We start from the raw sequence: 17,971 nt of genomic DNA, 5'->3' as shown, positions 1-17,971 counted from the left end.
GTCTTCTGGCACCTCACCTGTGACTATCAATGATACAAATATCTCAGCACTTAGCCTCCTCTGCTCCAGGGAAAGAAGCCCAGCCTATCCAGCCTCTCCTTATAATCCAAACCCTCCAGTCTTGGTAATATTCCCCTATAACAGGGTGACCAGAATTGAACAGAATGCTCCAAATGTGGCCTTACCAACGTCTTGTACAGCCATAAAATGACAACTCAACTCCTATGCTCCGATGATGAAGGTAAGCGTGCCAAACAACGTGCTCACCACCATTTCTACTGATAAAGCCACTTTCAAAGAACTATGTACCTGCACCCCAAGGTCTTTCTTTCTGACAACATCCCACAGGGCCCTACCATTAACTGTCTAAGTCCTGTCCTGGTTTGTCTTACCAAATCGCAACACCTCACATTTATCTGAATTAAACCCCATCTGTCATTCCTCGGCCCACTGGCCCAGTTGATCAAATCCTGTTGTACTCTTACCTTCTTCACCGTTCACTATAATTTTGGTGTCATCCACAAACATACTAACCATGCTGCAGATAACCTCATCGACATTATTTTATATAAAATAAAGAGAGGACCCAGCACCAATCTTTGCAGCACACTGCTGTTTACAGGCCTCCAGTCTGAACAACCACCCTCTACCACAACCCTCTGTTTCCTAGCACCAAACCAATTTAGTATGCAAGTGGTTAGCTCTCCTTTGATCTCATGTGATTAACCTTATTTATCAGTTTACCATGCAGAACTTTGAAGGTTTTACTAAAGTCCACTTACACAATGTCTACAACTCTGCCTCCAACTACTGATGATTTTGAATACCTCCACTACATCGTCAGCAAACATTTCTGCAGGCGGGCAACTATTGCAGCTCCTCTCGTCTCTCCAAATACCAAGGATGAGGAATTTCAGTTATCACGTTAGATAACTGGCGAAGATCATGAAATGGATGGTAGCAAGACATTAATTGTTTGTAATAAGAATGAACAAACTTGTATTTATATAAATGCCCACCACTTGTGTTCCTGACCATTATTAGCTCGTTATCTCTTGGCCCAGCAGCACCTTGATGTTAAAATTCTAACTTGTTTCCAATTCTCTTATTGGTCTCACCATTCCTTAACTTTGTAACCTCCCATTTGTGCTCCTCTAATTAGTCTCTTATATATCCCCAATTTTAGTCACTTTAGCAAAATGGCTCTGACTTCACCTGTCAGGCTACAACATCTGGAATTCTCTCATTTGCCCCTCCTCAAAATCCTCCTCCTTGCCCAAAGTTTTGGTCACCTCTCCACCATTTTTCCTAATGAGCCAAAGCATTTCACAAAGCCATAAAGTATTTATGAATACATGACATTGTCACCAGAAAGTATTAATCTGTAAAGACTTAACTAACATACAAGTTCAAAAATACCATTCAAAATATGACTCATCACTAATACAATAAGATACCTATCAACTATCTGCAATGTTTAGCAAGTTTAGCAATGTTTGTAAACAAAACATCCAAAATATTTTTTATTGACAGCCTAATCTGATTTTATGGTAGAAAGCATCCGGATTTTGATTTTATGGAGACTTTGCAAAAAGCTAGCATTGCCACCTCTGGGAAATCCTGGCAATATTAAGCATCACTCTAGCCAGTAGCAGGCTTTTCCATGGATCAAATATCCCAGGGAGAAAATTCTGCTAACTGAGAGCACCTGGCCCAGAGGCTGGCAGTTCTTTTGAACTACAGTGCCACTCGACAGGTTTTGACTGTGGCTGAGGCCCAGGATTGAGGAGCAACTTAGCCCACTGGTGAGTTATGACAGAAGGGGTTTTGTTGGATATCTGTCGCGTGAAGAGTTATGAGCACGTGGGGAATAGGTCTCTATGGCAAGGATGGCTCTCAGCAACTCTCCCACTCTTCCTTATGTCCTGTTCCTCAATCAGGCATTTGAACAAGGGGCCCCAGCCCTGCTCTCTGCAACAGCACAGGTAGGCTGCACTGACTGGTCAGTGAGACCCCCCAAGTGGGCATTGTCTATTTGAAGCCTCAATTGGTGACAGGACAGGAAGTCCAACTATGGTCTTTCGTGCCTCAAGTTAATTCTGGTACAGAGGGGTCAAGGCAACCTACCACGTTGGCCAATTAAATACCCCTCCCATTTCAAAATACATCATGAGGTGCGACATAAAAAATTAAGTGTGGAATTTTAAGTGTAGTTTTGATTCAAAAACCCACCTGGGATTTTGGTTTGTTTTGGTTTCTCCAAACAATTCCATTGAGCTAACCACAGATGCTCTAAACATGGAACTCTGTATGATAAACCATGGAAAAATTAATAAAAATTTTAAATCGAAAGAAGAGCTCCATATATAGCACTCTTCACAATTTCTAGACATCTCAATGGCACAGCAAAATTTCTGTGGTTCACAAGCACAGCTCTTCCATACACTTATGTGAACAATATCAGATAATTAGTTCTCGGAATAAATATTGACAAGGACAACAGGAATATTCACCTGCTCCCTTTTGCGATAACTGTCCTGGGATATTTTATGCCCACCTGATGGGACAGGCTTAACCTTGTTTCAACATGTTTGCCTGGATAACTGCAGGTCCTACAACACTTAAGAACTTTGACATCATCCAGGATAAAGCAGTCCACCTGATTGCCATCCACAAGCATTCACTCTCTCTACTACCAATGCTCAGTAGCAGCAGTGTGTATCATATACAAGATGCACTGCAGTAATTCACCAAGGCTCCTTAGGCAGCATCTTTCAAACCCACAACCACTTCCAACTAGAAAGACAAGGGTAGCAGATACATGGGAACGGTACCACCTGAGAGTTCCCCTCCAAGGAATTCACCACCAATTTGGAAATCTACTTCTGTTCCTTCAGTATCAATGGGTCAAAATCCTAGAAGTCCCTGCCTCTCGGCATCGTGGATCTACCTCCAGCACATTAACTGCAACGGTTCAAGAAGGCAGCTCACTATCACCTTCTTAAAGACCATTAGGGGTGAGAAATCCAGCCAGTGATCCCCATGTCCCACGAGTGAAAATAGAACAGCTCATCTTGAAGATGATACTCCTGACAGTTCAGCACTCCTTTTCAAATGCAGTACTGACCATCAGTTAGGACTTTATAACCATTTTCTAGCACTGTGTTCCACCAACTCAGCCACGGGTAACATTTTGTACATGATATTGGTAGAAAGAAACAAAAAAGGTGGTTACCATTCACAGAAATATCTTTGCAGCAATTGTCAAGAAGAAAAATACCTAACAGAAAAAAAATAAAACAATAGGGCACCACAAGTCAAAGACATGCTTTTTTCCTTGATAATTCCTCTGTCACCTCATGAAGGGTACTGTGTCTATTATGCTCAGAGATTCAGACTGAAACAGGGCACTGGTTCAATACCATCTGCAGTTCATTATATTTTGATCATTAATGGGAATACAGGATACAAGTAAAAAGGCCACATAATTAGTAAAGTATCGGACAGATTGCTTAAGCAAGCTTTATTGCCTACTTAATGAGGCTTTGGTGGATTACAACATAAAAATTTAGTTGCCGCTACAAACTTTGTCCACGCAAACTAGAGATTCTAATGAGGTACAGAAACTGTACACGATCCACTTCCAAGATAGACACCCAGAGCAGAATAGAATACCTCAGCATGAGCCTTTTCTTACTTCCTGGAGAAAAGATTACTCACTGCCTTGTACTGCAGACACCAAGAGAAGTAACCTCATATTGTCAAAAAAAGGTCAGACTGTGTGGGAGTTGCTTGGCTAGGTTTATGTTAAACTTAACTCTTCAAATGCTAGACATAACTGTAGTCAAGGACTAGCCAGTGGTTTAAGCCGGCAATTCTCCGCACTGCTTTGACAGGCAATAAAACCACTTCGTCACTCAAACTCCAGTAAGAACTCTTGCCAGATTTTTGTTCGGGGTGAGGTGCGGTGTGGTGTGGTAAGGTTGTGTTTAGGGTCAAGACTTTTTGTATGTGGACACAAGTGTCAGTTAGTTTAGAAAAGGTTTTGGTGTCAATCTAAGCCTGCTGCATTGTACCAATTTATATACTTTGGTATTGAGGAAATGAATTCTCTCTTGCATGTTGTAGATTTAATTTGAATGATAGTTAATAATTGAGAATATTAATGAATTCTATTTCTGCTTTTGTGTAAATCTAAATATCCCATATCCATCAAAAATGGGCCACTATGTAGCTGCATCACCTAATAAAGGAGTTAGTTAGAATGAAAAAGGAGCCTCTGAAAACCAAAACGTAGCTAAGAAAATCTCAAAAGTAGCCCTGTGGGGGGAAAAAAAAAGTGTTATCTTGTGCCTTGCCTTTAACCAACACAGATGATGTAGTCTTTAATCACATTGTTATTTGGAGGATTGCACTGTGCATAAAGTACTGGCATATTTCTAATTGAATTTTGCCAGTAATAGCGACTTTATGTCCATGAAGGGCTGATTAGGTCTCAGTTTAACTTGTCATCTGAACGTCAAAATTCAATAAGCACTCTCTGCATTGTATTGAAATGTCAGCCTGGATTATATTTTCAAACCTTGGTAGTGGGACTTGAGTCTAACATTATAACATGAAGGGGACAGTGCCATCAAAGAGTCAAACTGTCACTTAGAGAGAAGAAAGCATTGCTTGTCCAGTGTCATTAAGTGCTTTGTGTTATCTAGTTAACCCTAGAGATGCTCATTGATGTTGCTATTAGAATTAGGAAGTTTATTTTGTGCACCATTGGATAATATTTGCATACAGATGTTTTTCATTAAATCTGAAATGAAGGAAACATTTGTTTTGGCTCATGACTATTAGTTAAATTCCTTAATTCCCTCTTCACCCACTAATCCTCTAAATTTCCCCTTTTTCTACCACCAGCTTTCAGAGCTCTCAATGGTTCACATTCTTCACCCATAAACATTCATCCACACGAACACAAATCAATTTGAAACATCCCAATTATGAATTAATCCAATGACTCCCAACTGTTTGATTCCATCCGGAGTCATGTGTTCAGAATGACCAGAAACGCCTTAAACATTCCTCCTTCTGTACATTAATTGTCTTGAATGCATAAAGAAAACTGATTACTTCTCACCCACATTGAACTCTTCTGGTTTTGAAAGGTAACCATTCCAAGTTATAGCTTCACACTGAACAAGTTAAAAGGCTTTATATGTTTGCATTACAAACCATGGTGAATTTACGGTGTCTGTTAAAGCCAAACGTGGTCAGTGATCAAACTGCCGGAGAAATTCTGTTCTCCTTTCCCTATATTTGGCTATTACCACCACAATAGATTGGCACAAGCTAAAAACTGTTACCAGCTAAACAGACTTGTTATTATATGTATTAAGCAACAGTTCCTTTTCCCTTTCCCAAACGCAGTATAACACTCTCAGAACTGGATTCTTAGGGGCATGAACTATGATGAGGAATCAGTTGATCAGCATTCAACTCAACTTTCATTTAGCTGAAGGCCAATTCTAACTTTCCAATTCCTAACAGTGTTTTGGATCTCTATCAGAATATGGTCTATACGTAAATAAATTATTCTTGTGCATTGTAAACCAGAGAACAACACTGAAAGTTAGGACTTTATAAAGGAACAAGCAATATTCCTTTAAAATGAATGATAATATCTTATCGAGTACAATTCCCTGAATTTAAATGAAGTTTAGTTTACAAGAGATGTTTGACACACACACACACACACACACACACACACACACACACACACACACACACACACACACACACACACACACATTCAGCTGACTATCTAACTGCATGCTACTTTGAAAGCTTACTGAAAATGTTTAATTTGACCTTTTCCAATTCCTTTGAAAAACTAAGCAAGCTTTAAGGTTGTGTAAACAATGTACAATGTCTGTCAAGGGACTCCACTATTTAGTTCAGAACAAATAATTTAACCAAACTCCAGAATTCTTCTACAATAATCATCTTCATTCCTCAGTGGCATATACTTTAAGTCTACATTTGCCAAGGTACAATTTGTTAACGTCGCAGCAATGGTAAAATCAACTCCAACATCAAATAAATCTGGGAATGATGAATTGTTATCTTATCACTTATCTTGAGCCACATACAAGATAGTCATAGAGATGTACAGCTTGGAAACAGACCCTTCAGTCCAACTCGTCCATGATACCCCTTATCAGGTATCCTAAATAATCTAGTCTTACTTGCTAGCATTTGGCCCATATTCCGCTAAACCCTTCCTATTCATATATCCATCCAGGTGCCTTTTAAATGTCGTAATTGTACCAGCGTTCATCAAATGTTGTCCCTTCGGGCCCCTTTAAATCTTTCCCCTCTCACAGTAAACCTATGCAGGCTAGTTTTGGACTCCACTACCCTGAGGAAAAGACCTTGGCTATCCACCCTAGCCATGATCCACATGATTTTATACACCTCTAAGGTCAACCCTCAGCCTCTGATGCTCCAGGGAAAATAGCCCAGCTTATGAATTATGGTCCACCAGTTTCCACTCAAATGTTATCACAAACATTTGTCTCATTAACAGGTTTAAATTATCACCAAGCCTTTCATGGTCCACTCTACATTGCACCAACAATGTTCAAGTTGGTCCATTTGTTTTGTCCCTTTTGAAAACAAACCAACTTTACATCAGCATGTCACAGCTAAATGGATACAACTCTGACAACCAGATCTCAAACTTCAAATTGTACAGGTTAGTCAATCAGAATCTCTAGATACAAATGGTAATGTATAGATTACATAAATTAGTGTTTATATGTACTTTGGAAAAGTATGACAGCAGTAGACAAAAGTAGAATGTATATCTCATGCAGTGACACTAAGACTACAAGTTACATGGATTCACCAATGTAATAGCAATGGTAAGGTGCAGCTGGCAGAATAATCATCAATCACTTTCTCCACTAACTTTTGTGTCTTTGTTTTAGAAGAAGAAATATTTGAGTCTTCGTAGTATAATCCACAACCTCAGGATATCCCAATGCAAAATGAAGTACTTTGAGTGAAGTCACTGCTGTAATGCAGGGAAGCCTCACAAACAGAAAATATGATAATGACCAGAACACCGGTTTTGTTTGAAGTATTGTTTGAGGGATAAGTATTATCAAGGACTTTAAGAAGCGTGCCCCTGCTCTTTTTCAAATGATGCCATGAAATCCTCTACAAATCAGACCAAGGAAGTACTGTATCAATGTATGGGATTGTTTTTGTCAAAGACACATGCAACTGAGAGAAGGAAGCCAAAGGCCAACAAACACTAAAACAGAGTGCCATAGCATAGTGGTTGCAGTCACAATTTGGGAAAGGAATTGTGTTCAGTTACCTGAAAAAGAATTAAATCCAATCCTGACATGCTAATTGGGACACATTGGGAGAAGGAATGAACAACTACCAAAGCAATTAAAAGAACAGAATTAGCACAGGGTGACTTCAGAATATCAATAAGTTTTCAATGTCCAGACAAAGTAGACAGCCCAGTTTGAAAACGTTGCTAATGTATATCTAGAGCAGTAGGGCAGCACAGGTCTAAAAATTATACTGGGACATTCTAATGGATTGGTTAGCATCCCAAGTTGTGTTTCTGCTCTTACCAGTAGCAATATACACAAATTGAAGTGCACAGAACAAAAGCAAAAGGTTATATTTATTCAAAGTTTGTGAGAAGATTTGTAGCTCGGGTGCTCATTGCTGTGGTTCTGTTCGCCGAGCTGGAAGTTTTTGTTGCAAACGTTTCGTCTCCTGTCTAGGTGACATCCTCAGTGCTTGGGAGCCTCCTGTGAAGCGCTTCTGTCATGTTTCCTGTAAATGCCGGAGGAAACACCACAGAAGCGCTTCACAGGAGGCTCCCAAGCACTGAGGATGTCACCTAGACAGGGGACGAAACGTTTGCAACAAAAACTTCCAGCTCGGCGAACAGAACCACAGCAGCAGGTTATATTTATATAGCACCTTTAACAGAATAATAGGTCCCAAGATACTTCACTGGAATATTATCAGATACCACTTGGTACTAATACCTATTAGATAATATTATTACAGGTTATCAAAAGCTTTGAAAAACAAGCATTTTTAAAAGCATTTTTAAAGGAGGTGTCAGAGTTAGGGAGATTTAGGGAGTGGATTTCAGAGCTTGGGGATTGGACAGTTGAAGCTATGATTATATGATTTACCTAGGATTATAGGTAAAACAGGATGAGGACAAAGGTTTCACTTGAGAAATATAAGCAAAGACCTGAAAATGAATAGTGCTCCCATTCAGATAAATCTAACCACCTTGCAATGATATTCAATAATATACTCCCAATAAATCCCCAGATTCATTTTACATCTTTCCCCCAATCGTAGTAGCCAGCCACTTGCATCTCATTTGATCTCTCTCTCTCTCACATCCAGAAGAAAACAATCCATAAGAGAGAAAAAACCACTACAAGTGATGCTAGTGAATAACTTTCAGCTCCTCACCCCCTACACCTAGAGGGTCCTGACTAGACCCAACCCCGTTGATTAATATCAAAGGTTGCCCTTGAGTTACTGTGCAATGATATCCCAATAGGAGGCTGTCGCCACTCCAACTTTAAGACATGGCCATTTGGTTGAAGCAGTTACCATGAAGCTGTTGGCTGATATGATGTTAATGTAGTGTGGTGAGATGCAGCAACATGTTCATGTCAATTGATTAGCACTGACAAGCATGGCGAATTGCTGGGTTTGTGTCTGCATTAAAGGCAATGCAGAAATGCATTCAAGTAGGCACAAGGTGTCCTTGCAGCAGTACTGCAATGAGAGTTGCTATCAGCTTCAAAGTGTGCAGAAACAGATTTTAAAGGGACTGGAGATGTGCCACGATAGTGCAGACAGGCTAGCATTATCTAATGCCATGGGATGTGGATGTGTAAAGCATGTGACTGTTGCCCTAGATTATGCCCAAAATGTTGGTAATGTTACAGAGTCATAGAGATATACAGCACAGAAACTGACCCTTCGATCCAACTCATCCAGACTGACCAGATATCCCAACCCAATCTAGTTCCACCTGCCAGTACCCGGCCCATTTCCCCCAAAACCAATCCATATGTCTTTTAAATGTTGCAATTGTACTAGCCTCCACACTTCCTCTGGCAGCCCACTCCACACATGTACCACCCTCTGCATGAAAAAGTTGCCCCTTTAGGATATCCAAGATATTGGTCCAGTAGATTAGATTAGATTACATTACAGTGTGGAAACAGGCCCTTCGGCCCAACAAGTCCACACTGACCCACCTAAGCGCAACCCACCCATACCCATACCCCGACATTTACCCCTAACCTAACACTACGGGCAATTTAGCATGGTCAATTCACCTAACCTGCACATCTTTGTGACTGTGGGAGGAAACCGGAGCACCCGGTGGAAACCCACGCAGACACGGGAGCACGTGCAAACTCCACACAGAGAGTCGCCTGAGGCGGGAATTGAACCCGGGTCTCTGGCGCTGTGAGGCAGCAGTGCTAATCACTGTGCCACCGTGCCGCCCAATAGTATCAGGAATTCTCAGCATGTAGTTTCTACCTGACACATGGTAGAATAGAAACCTACAGGGAAGATTCAGTGCTAATGAAGGCGATAACAAGCAATAATACTTGCCAATAGACATCTCGCTGCTCATGAGTGAGAATCTTGTCTTGATATCCAGAACTCTGCTGGAAAATGCAGCTTGTTGTTTCAGAGGCAGAGTAAGGTCTTGCTAGATTTCTCATAGAATTCTTGCAGATTTCTCAATAGCCCACATTATTCAGGACATTATGAAATTCTGCTCTGAGAAACATTGGTAACAACTATTAATGATGGAGTGAAGTCAAAGAGGGTCAGGTGATTCAAATGCAGTTGGATAATAAACTTGGGTGGGCTGGTCAGAATACTTGAGGGAGAAGCTGAATGGACTAGATTGTGAACAAAGAACCTGGAGAAAAACTCAATGCTTCCTTTGGTCAAAGTTAGCTCCATGGATTCACAATGGATTTCATAATGCACAAATTCAGATTCTTTAGCATGATGATGAGGAGAACTGCTAAACATTAGTTAGGATCAGCATATACAAATCTATATCCTGATTAGATAAAGGAAAGTCATTTACAATATTTCATTGTAATTGTTTTGTTTTAACAGGAACCCCAGTTTAAGCTAAAAATGAAAAGCATAATTCATTTAAAATGCTCTCTATTGTTTTGAACTCAAGTCAGAGGATACGGTCACTTGCAGAGATTGAAGATTTTATGTGCCAAACAATTTACAACAGATCATTAGCTTCCTTAAAACATTAAATACCAAATTTCTTTACCTTCACTAAAGAAAAGCAATAAGTACAATGTATGCATAGAAAAATGAGAGAAATTAAGATCACCCTCCTTTACAGCAAGGGAAGGTTAAGGGAGGTCCACAGAAAGTTAATTTCTATGAATGTCACTTATCACACTCTCAATCTATGGAGTAATAGCTAGCACATACCAGTGTTTATTCAATATTCAATAAGACCATAACAAGGTCCATCATGTATCAAAAAGGTTTATATATATTATGCTAGTTACATCATGCAGGTCTCACACATAAATTTCTGTCACAATTTGATCACGTGAACGATCTTGTATCAAAATTGCCAACTCTCAAGCAGTGAGTAACACCTGGGCAGATTGCTAGGAAAACAGACAGTTTATTTCTGCATGACATCTACCATCTTTGCCCCACCTCAGTCCTTCTGCTACGAAAACCCTCAATCCTGTTTTTCTTCACATTTCAATATTCTCAAGGTCAGTGTATAATTTTGCACCCTCTATAACATTAACTGCATTCAAAACTCATTGCAACTTGCATCCAGCCCTGTGTACCTGTGCTTGGTGATCTATGTTTACTCCTAGTTTGACTATGACTCTACTTTATAAGGTCAGTTTAGATTACACATCCCTCCATGCCTCAACATTCTGGTAAATACCTGCGCTCCTCTGAAGATAAAAATCACACAACATGAGGTTTTAGTCCAACAGGTGAGAGAGAGAGTGCGAGAGAGAGTGCGAGAGAGAGTGCGAGAGAGAGTGCGAGAGAGAGTGCGAGAGAGAGTGCGAGAGAGAGTGCGAGAGAGAGTGCGAGAGAGAGCGCGAGAGAGAGCGCGAGAGAGAGCGCGAGAGAGAGCGCGTGTGAGTGCGAGAGAGCGCGTGTGAGTGCGAGAGAGCGCGAGAGAGCGCGAGAGCGCGAGAGAGCGCGAGAGAGCGCGAGAGAGCGCGAGAGAGCGCGAGAGAGCGCGTGTGAGTGCGAGAGAGCGCGAGAGAGCGCGAGAGAGCGCGAGAGAGCGCGAGAGAGCGCGAGAGAGCGCGTGTGAGTGCGAGAGAGCGCGTGTGAGTGCGAGAGAGCGCGTGTGAGTGCGAGAGAGCGCGTGTGAGTGCGAGAGAGCGCGTGTGAGTGCGAGAGAGCGCGAGAGAGTGCGAGAGAGTGCGAGAGAGTGCGAGAGAGCGCGAGAGAGCGCGTGTGAGTGCGAGAGAGCGCGTGTGAGTGCGAGAGAGAGCGCGAGAGAGAGCGAGAGAGAGCGCGAGAGAGAGCGCGAGAGAGAGCGCGAGAGAGAGCGCGAGAGAGAGCGCGAGAGAGAGCGCGAGAGAGAGCGCGAGAGAGTGCGCGAGAGAGTGCGAGAGAGAGTGCGAGAGAGTGCGAGAGAGCGCGAGAGAGCGCGAGAGAGCGCGAGAGAGCGCGAGAGAGCGCGAGAGAGCGCGAGAGAGTGCGAGAGAGCGCGAGAGAGCGCGAGAGAGCGCGAGAGAGCGCGAGAGAGCGAGAGAGCGCGTGTGAGCGCGAGAGAGCGCGAGAGAGAGCGCGAGAGAGAGCGCGAGAGAGAGCGCGAGAGAGAGCGCGAGAGAGTGCGCGAGAGAGTGCGAGAGAGTGCGAGAGAGCGCGAGAGAGCGCGAGAGAGCGCGAGAGAGCGCGAGAGAGCGCGAGAGAGCGCGAGAGAGCGCGAGAGAGCGCGAGAGAGCGCGAGAGAGCGCGAGAGAGCGAGAGAGCGCGTGTGAGCGCGAGAGAGCGCGAGAGAGCGCGTGTGAGTGCGAGAGAGCGCGAGAGAGCGCGAGAGAGCGCGTGTGAGTGCGAGAGAGCGCGAGAGAGCGCGAGAGAGCGCGAGAGAGCGCGAGAGAGCGCGTGTGAGTGCGAGAGAGCGCGAGAGAGTGCGAGAGAGCGCGAGAGAGCGCGTGTGAGTGCGAGAGAGCGCGTGTGAGTGCGAGAGAGAGTGCGAGAGAGAGTGCGAGAGAGAGCGCGAGAGAGAGCGCGAGAGAGAGCGCGAGAGAGAGCGCGAGAGAGAGCGCGAGAGAGAGCGCGAGAGAGAGCGCGAGAGAATGCGAGAGAGCGCGTGTGAGTGCGAGAGAGCGCGTGTGAGTGCGAGAGAGCGCGAGAGAGTGCGAGAGAGCGCGAGAGAGTGCGAGAGAGCGCGAGAGAGCGCGAGAGAGCGCGAGAGAGCGCGAGAGAGCGCGAGAGAGCGCGAGAGAGCGCGAGAGAGCGCGAGAGAGCGCGTGTGAGTGCGAGAGAGCGCGTGTGAGTGCGAGAGAGCGCGTGTGAGTGCGAGAGAGCGCGTGTGAGTGCGAGAGAGCGCGAGAGAGCGCGAGAGAGCGCGAGAGAGCGCGAGAGAGCGCGAGAGAGCGCGTGTGAGTGCGAGAGAGCGCGTGTGAGTGCGAGAGAGCGCGTGTGAGTGCGAGAGAGCGCGAGAGAGCGCGAGAGAGCGCGAGAGAGCGCGAGAGAGCGCGAGAGAGCGCGTGTGAGTGCGAGAGAGCGCGTGTGAGCGCGAGAGAGCGCGAGAGAGCGCGAGAGAGCGCGAGAGAGCGCGTGTGAGCGCGAGAGAGCGCGTGTGAGCGCGAGAGAGCGCGAGAGAGCGCGAGAGAGCGCGTGTGAGCGCGAGAGAGCGCGAGAGAGCGCGAGAGAGCGCGTGTGAGTGCGAGAGAGCGCGTGTGAGTGCGAGAGAGTGCGAGAGAGCGCGTGAGAGCGCGTGAGAGCGCGTGAGAGCGCGAGAGAGTGCGAGAGAGTGCGAGAGAGCGCGTGTGAGTGCGAGAGAGCGCGAGAGAGCGCGAGAGAGAGTGCGAGAGAGAGTGCGAGAGAGAGTGCGAGAGAGAGCGCGAGAGAGAGCGCGAGAGAGAGCGCGAGAGAGAGCGCGAGAGAGAGCGCGAGAGAGAGCGCGAGAGAGAGCGCGTGTGAGTGCGAGAGAGTGCGAGAGAGCGCGAGAGAGCGCGAGAGAGCGCGAGAGAGCGCGAGAGAGCGCGTGTGAGTGCGAGAGAGCGCGAGAGAGTGCGAGAGAGTGCGAGAGAGCGCGTGAGAGCGCGTGAGAGCGCGAGAGAGCGCGTGTGAGTGCGAGAGAGCGCGAGAGAGCGCGAGAGAGCGCGAGAGAGCGCGAGAGAGCGCGAGAGAGCGCGTGTGAGTGCGAGAGAGCGCGTGTGAGTGCGAGAGAGCGCGAGAGAGCGCGAGAGAGCGCGAGAGAGCGCGAGAGAGCGCGAGAGAGCGCGTGTGAGTGCGAGAGAGCGCGAGAGAGTGCGAGAGAGTGCGAGAGAGCGCGTGAGAGCGCGTGAGAGCGCGAGAGAGCGCGTGTGAGTGCGAGAGAGCGCGAGAGAGCGCGAGAGAGCGCGAGAGAGCGCGAGAGAGCGCGAGAGAGCGCGTGTGAGTGCGAGAGAGCGCGTGTGAGTGCGAGAGAGCGCGAGAGAGCGCGAGAGAGCGCGAGAGAGCGCGTGTGAGCGCGAGAGAGCGCGTGTGAGTGCGAGAGAGCGCGAGAGAGCGCGAGAGAGCGCGTGTGAGTGCGAGAGAGCGCGTGTGAGTGCGAGAGAGCGCGTGTGAGTGCGAGAGAGCGCGAGAGAGTGCGAGAGAGCGCGAGAGAGTGCGAGAGAGCGCGTGTGAGTGCGAGAGAGCGCGTGTGAGTGCGAGAGAGCGCGTGTGAGTGCGAGAGAGCGCGAGAGAGTGCGAGAGAGCGCGTGTGAGTGCGAGAGAGCGCGTGTGAGTGCGAGAGAGCGCGAGAGAGCGCGAGAGAGTGCGAGAGAGTGCGAGAGAGCGCGTGTGAGTGCGAGAGAGCGCGTGTGAGTGCGAGAGAGCGCGAGAGAGCCCGAGAGAGCGCGTGTGAGTGCGAGAGAGCGCGTGTGAGTGCGAGAGAGCGCGTGTGAGTGCGAGAGAGCGCGAGAGAGCGCGAGAGAGCGCGTGTGAGTGCGAGAGAGCGCGAGAGAGCGCGAGAGAGCGCGTGTGAGTGCGAGAGAGCGCGTGTGAGCGCGAGAGAGCGCGAGAGAGCGCGAGAGAGCGCGTGTGAGCGCGAGAGAGCGCGTGTGAGCGCGAGAGAGCGCGAGAGAGCGCGAGAGAGCGCGTGTGAGCGCGAGAGAGCGCGAGAGAGCGCGAGAGAGCGCGTGTGAGTGCGAGAGAGCGCGTGTGAGTGCGAGAGAGTGCGAGAGAGCGCGTGAGAGCGCGTGAGAGCGCGAGAGAGTGCGAGAGAGCGCGAGAGAGTGCGAGAGAGTGCGAGAGAGCGCGTGTGAGTGCGAGAGAGCGCGAGAGAGCGCGAGAGAGAGTGCGAGAGAGAGTGCGAGAGAGAGTGCGAGAGAGAGTGCGAGAGAGAGCGCGAGAGAGAGCGCGAGAGAGAGCGCGAGAGAGAGCGCGAGAGAGAGCGCGAGAGAGAGCGCGAGAGAGAGCGCGAGAGAGAGCGCGTGTGAGTGCGAGAGAGCGCGTGTGAGCGCGAGAGAGCGCGAGAGAGCGCGAGAGAGCGCGAGAGAGCGCGAGAGAGCGCGAGAGAGCGCGAGAGAGCGCGTGTGAGCGCGTGTGAGCGCGTGTGAGCGCGAGAGAGCGCGTGTGAGTGCGAGAGAGCGCGAGAGAGCGCGAGAGAGCGCGAGAGAGCGCGTGTGAGTGCGAGAGAGCGCGTGTGAGTGCGAGAGAGCGCGTGTGAGTGCGAGAGAGCGCGAGAGAGTGCGAGAGAGCGCGAGAGAGTGCGAGAGAGCGCGTGTGAGTGCGAGAGAGCGCGTGTGAGTGCGAGAGAGCGCGAGAGAGTGCGAGAGAGCGCGAGAGAGTGCGAGAGAGCGCGTGTGAGTGCGAGAGAGCGCGTGTGAGTGCGAGAGAGCGCGAGAGAGCGCGAGAGTGCGAGAGAGTGCGAGAGAGCGCGTGTGAGTGCGAGAGAGCGCGTGTGAGTGCGAGAGAGCGCGAGAGAGCCCGAGAGAGCGCGTGTGAGTGCGAGAGAGCGCGTGTGAGTGCGAGAGAGCGCGAGAGAGCGCGAGAGAGCGCGAGAGAGCGCGTGTGAGTGCGAGAGAGCGCGTGTGAGTGCGAGAGAGCGCGAGAGAGCGCGAGAGAGCGCGTGGGGGGGAGAGGAGGGGAGGGGGGGAGAGGAGGGTGGGGGAGATGGGGGGGGAGATGGGGGGGGGGGGGGGAGAGGGGGGAGGGGGGAGGGGAGAGAGGAGGGGAGAGAGGAGGGGAGAGAGGAGGGGAGAGAGGAGGGGGGGAAGAGGGGGGGGGGGAAGGGGGGGGGGAAGAGGGGGGGAAGAGGGGGGGGGAAGAGGGGGGGAAAGAGGGGGGGAAAGAGGGGGGGGGGGGAGGAGAGTGAGGAGAGGGGGGAGAGGGGGGGGGAGAAGGGGTAGAGGAGAGGGTAGAGGAGAGGGTAGAGGAGGGGTAGAGGGGAGAGTGGGGGGGGGGGAAGAGATGGGGTGACTTTCCATAAGTTTACTGTGAGAGGGGAAAAAGTTTAAGGGAGCATGTGAAGAAACCTTTTTTTCCCTAAACACAAAGTGTATTAGATGCCTGGAATACACTGCCAGGGGAGGTGGCGGAAGCAGCTGCAATAACAAAGTTTAAGAGGGTCTTAAACAGATAAGCACATCAACCGACAGAGAACAGAGGGATACAGATCATGTGCAGTCAGATGGAATTAGTTTAGAATTGCATCGTGATTGGCACAGACATGGTGGGCTGAAGGGCCCGTTTCTGTGTTATCCTGTTCAATGCTCTATGTTGTCAAATTTATTTTTGCTAATGCTCATGTGATATGCCATGAGAGATTTTACTGCATTAAAACATGCTGCACAAATGGATGTTGTTTGCATGAACATGATCTGCCCTGTTAATCATGATGCTACTGTAGTCAGCTACTCGTAAAGTTAAAGTTCAGTACAATTCTCACATAGGAACGAGGTTAGCTGTACTTTATCCAGCTGTAATGGAACTTTAAATCAGGATACTGGCAAGAAAATCATCAGGCACAATAGATTTGAGGCATCCATGATCTGATGTCTACATTAAGCACAGACTTCCTCTTCAAAAGAAAATCACTGGCCTCCGTGTTTTTGTATGAAAACAAACTCAGTACTAAACCGTACATCAGACAAACTGAAAATTGATGAATCAAAACAAAAGAACAAAAGGTATTATCTTTCATAACCTTAGGATGCCTCATATACTTTGCAGCCAATTTATATACGTAGTAAGGTCCCTCAATCAGTAATATGACAACAACCAGATAATCTGTTTAAGATGTTGGTTGACAAGTAAAAGATTGCTCAATAGAGTGAGGAGAACCTCCATAACCTCATATCATAGTGTTATGTGGTCAGACAACAACTCGGACTGTACAGCACAGGGAGTGCTGACCTTGATTACAAGCTAAAGTTCTTGGAGGGAACTCATGACATTCTGAGTTGGAAACAAGAGCATCAGCATGGAGATACCTATTACATGCCCATTAAATGGCCAGTGGTCACCTCTCTCATTTGTTGAAAATAATCCCTTATATCAATCAGAGGTGTTTTAAGTGATAGGGCTGTACAAAGGAGTGTGTTCCAAACATGGTTGTGTTGGAGATCAGTTAAAATACTGAGTGCTATACTGATAAAGATGAGACTTCTAATCAATCATTTGAGTGCAATTTCACAGCTTTCTTGTTTACCAGTTAGTTTCCCACTTAGTGTGTTTGATATTTTCTTTTCAGGTCTGCGTTAGAAAAGACAGAAATTGCTTGCTGTTACCACTACAGTGGAGGCAAATGGAGAATGCATATCTGTTGGAGGAATCATTGAGGATTAGTCAGAACAAGCGATATCTTGGGTCAATGGTTAGAAGTTGTGAACTGCAATACAACTGATGCAGAGCACATAACAGTTTTGCAATGGCCATTTGAGTTAGAAACTAAATGTGGCCCCAGATGCTCCTGTTAATGTGCAGGGACAACACAAAGTCATTTGGCTTACAGTGCTTGTGTCAGCTCTTGGGCTGGAGCTATCTGATTAGTCTCTTCATTGCCAAACTGTCCTTGCCCTCAACACTTCACTTATCCAAAGTTCTGCACTGGTTTTCTTTTCAAGCATAAAACCAACTGCCTTCTAAACGTTTGCGTGAATCTTCTTTCACCACCCCTTCAGGCAGTGCATTCCATTCCAGAACTCATTGCAGAAGGAAATCTACATTTTCTCTTTGTTCTCGAAACACTTCTTGAATCTATACTTCCTGGTGACTGACTGCTCTCCCATTGAAAACAGCTTGACCCCATCTGCTTTAGCAAAAGTTCTTACAATTTTGTCATTTCAAACCTAAAGTAGGAGTCACTATATATGATGCACAGCAATCAAATGCAAGTTGCCTCAAAATAGACAGCATTCAACTCAGGGGAAAAAAAGGGTCTGTGCAAAGGAGAAAAAGAATAGCAATGCACTTGTTCAATGCACTACATTTATTGAGATTCGCTGGGCACTTGTACTGGGCTAGATTTACTGCAGTCCATGTTGCGCAGGAGTACAGCGTCAGTGCACTTAAGATATGAGAGGGACTGAGCAACATCACTGGTGTTCCACTGTTGCGCTATTTGAAACAGCAAAAAATAGAAAACAACAGGTACTGAACTAAATGTAACAGCCAGAAGGAGCACACCTTTTAGTATTAAGTCAACAACCAGCATTTTTACTGGTGGTTGTGT

The 17,971-nt window shown here is 47.0% G+C and overlaps 2 protein-coding genes across 2 annotated transcripts in view; one reads left to right on the top strand and one right to left on the bottom strand.

Annotated features, from left to right (window-relative positions):
• mthfd1l (methylenetetrahydrofolate dehydrogenase (NADP+ dependent) 1 like) overlaps positions 1–17,971 on the bottom strand; it is a 179,048-nt gene that overhangs the window by 14,748 nt on the left and 146,329 nt on the right. The gene's annotated exons all lie outside the window — the stretch shown is intronic.
• LOC148149041 (uncharacterized) lies at positions 1,890–17,143 on the top strand. Its single transcript, XM_087990983.1, has 5 exons — positions 1,890–1,985; positions 11,585–11,945; positions 12,315–12,406; positions 13,128–13,247; positions 16,991–17,143. The coding sequence occupies exons 1-5, from the start codon at positions 1,890–1,892 to the stop codon at positions 17,141–17,143; spliced, it is 822 nt and encodes a 273-aa protein (XP_087847109.1).

The sequence above is a fragment of the Chiloscyllium plagiosum genome, unplaced genomic scaffold, assembly GCF_037043375.1.
Source record: "Chiloscyllium plagiosum isolate Xiang-an unplaced genomic scaffold, Cpla_swu_hap1 HiC_scaffold_10, whole genome shotgun sequence".
Lineage (NCBI taxonomy): Eukaryota > Metazoa > Chordata > Chondrichthyes > Orectolobiformes > Hemiscylliidae > Chiloscyllium > Chiloscyllium plagiosum.
The sequence above is the reverse complement of the archived record's forward strand: the minus strand, read 5'-3'. Positions and strand labels throughout refer to the sequence as shown.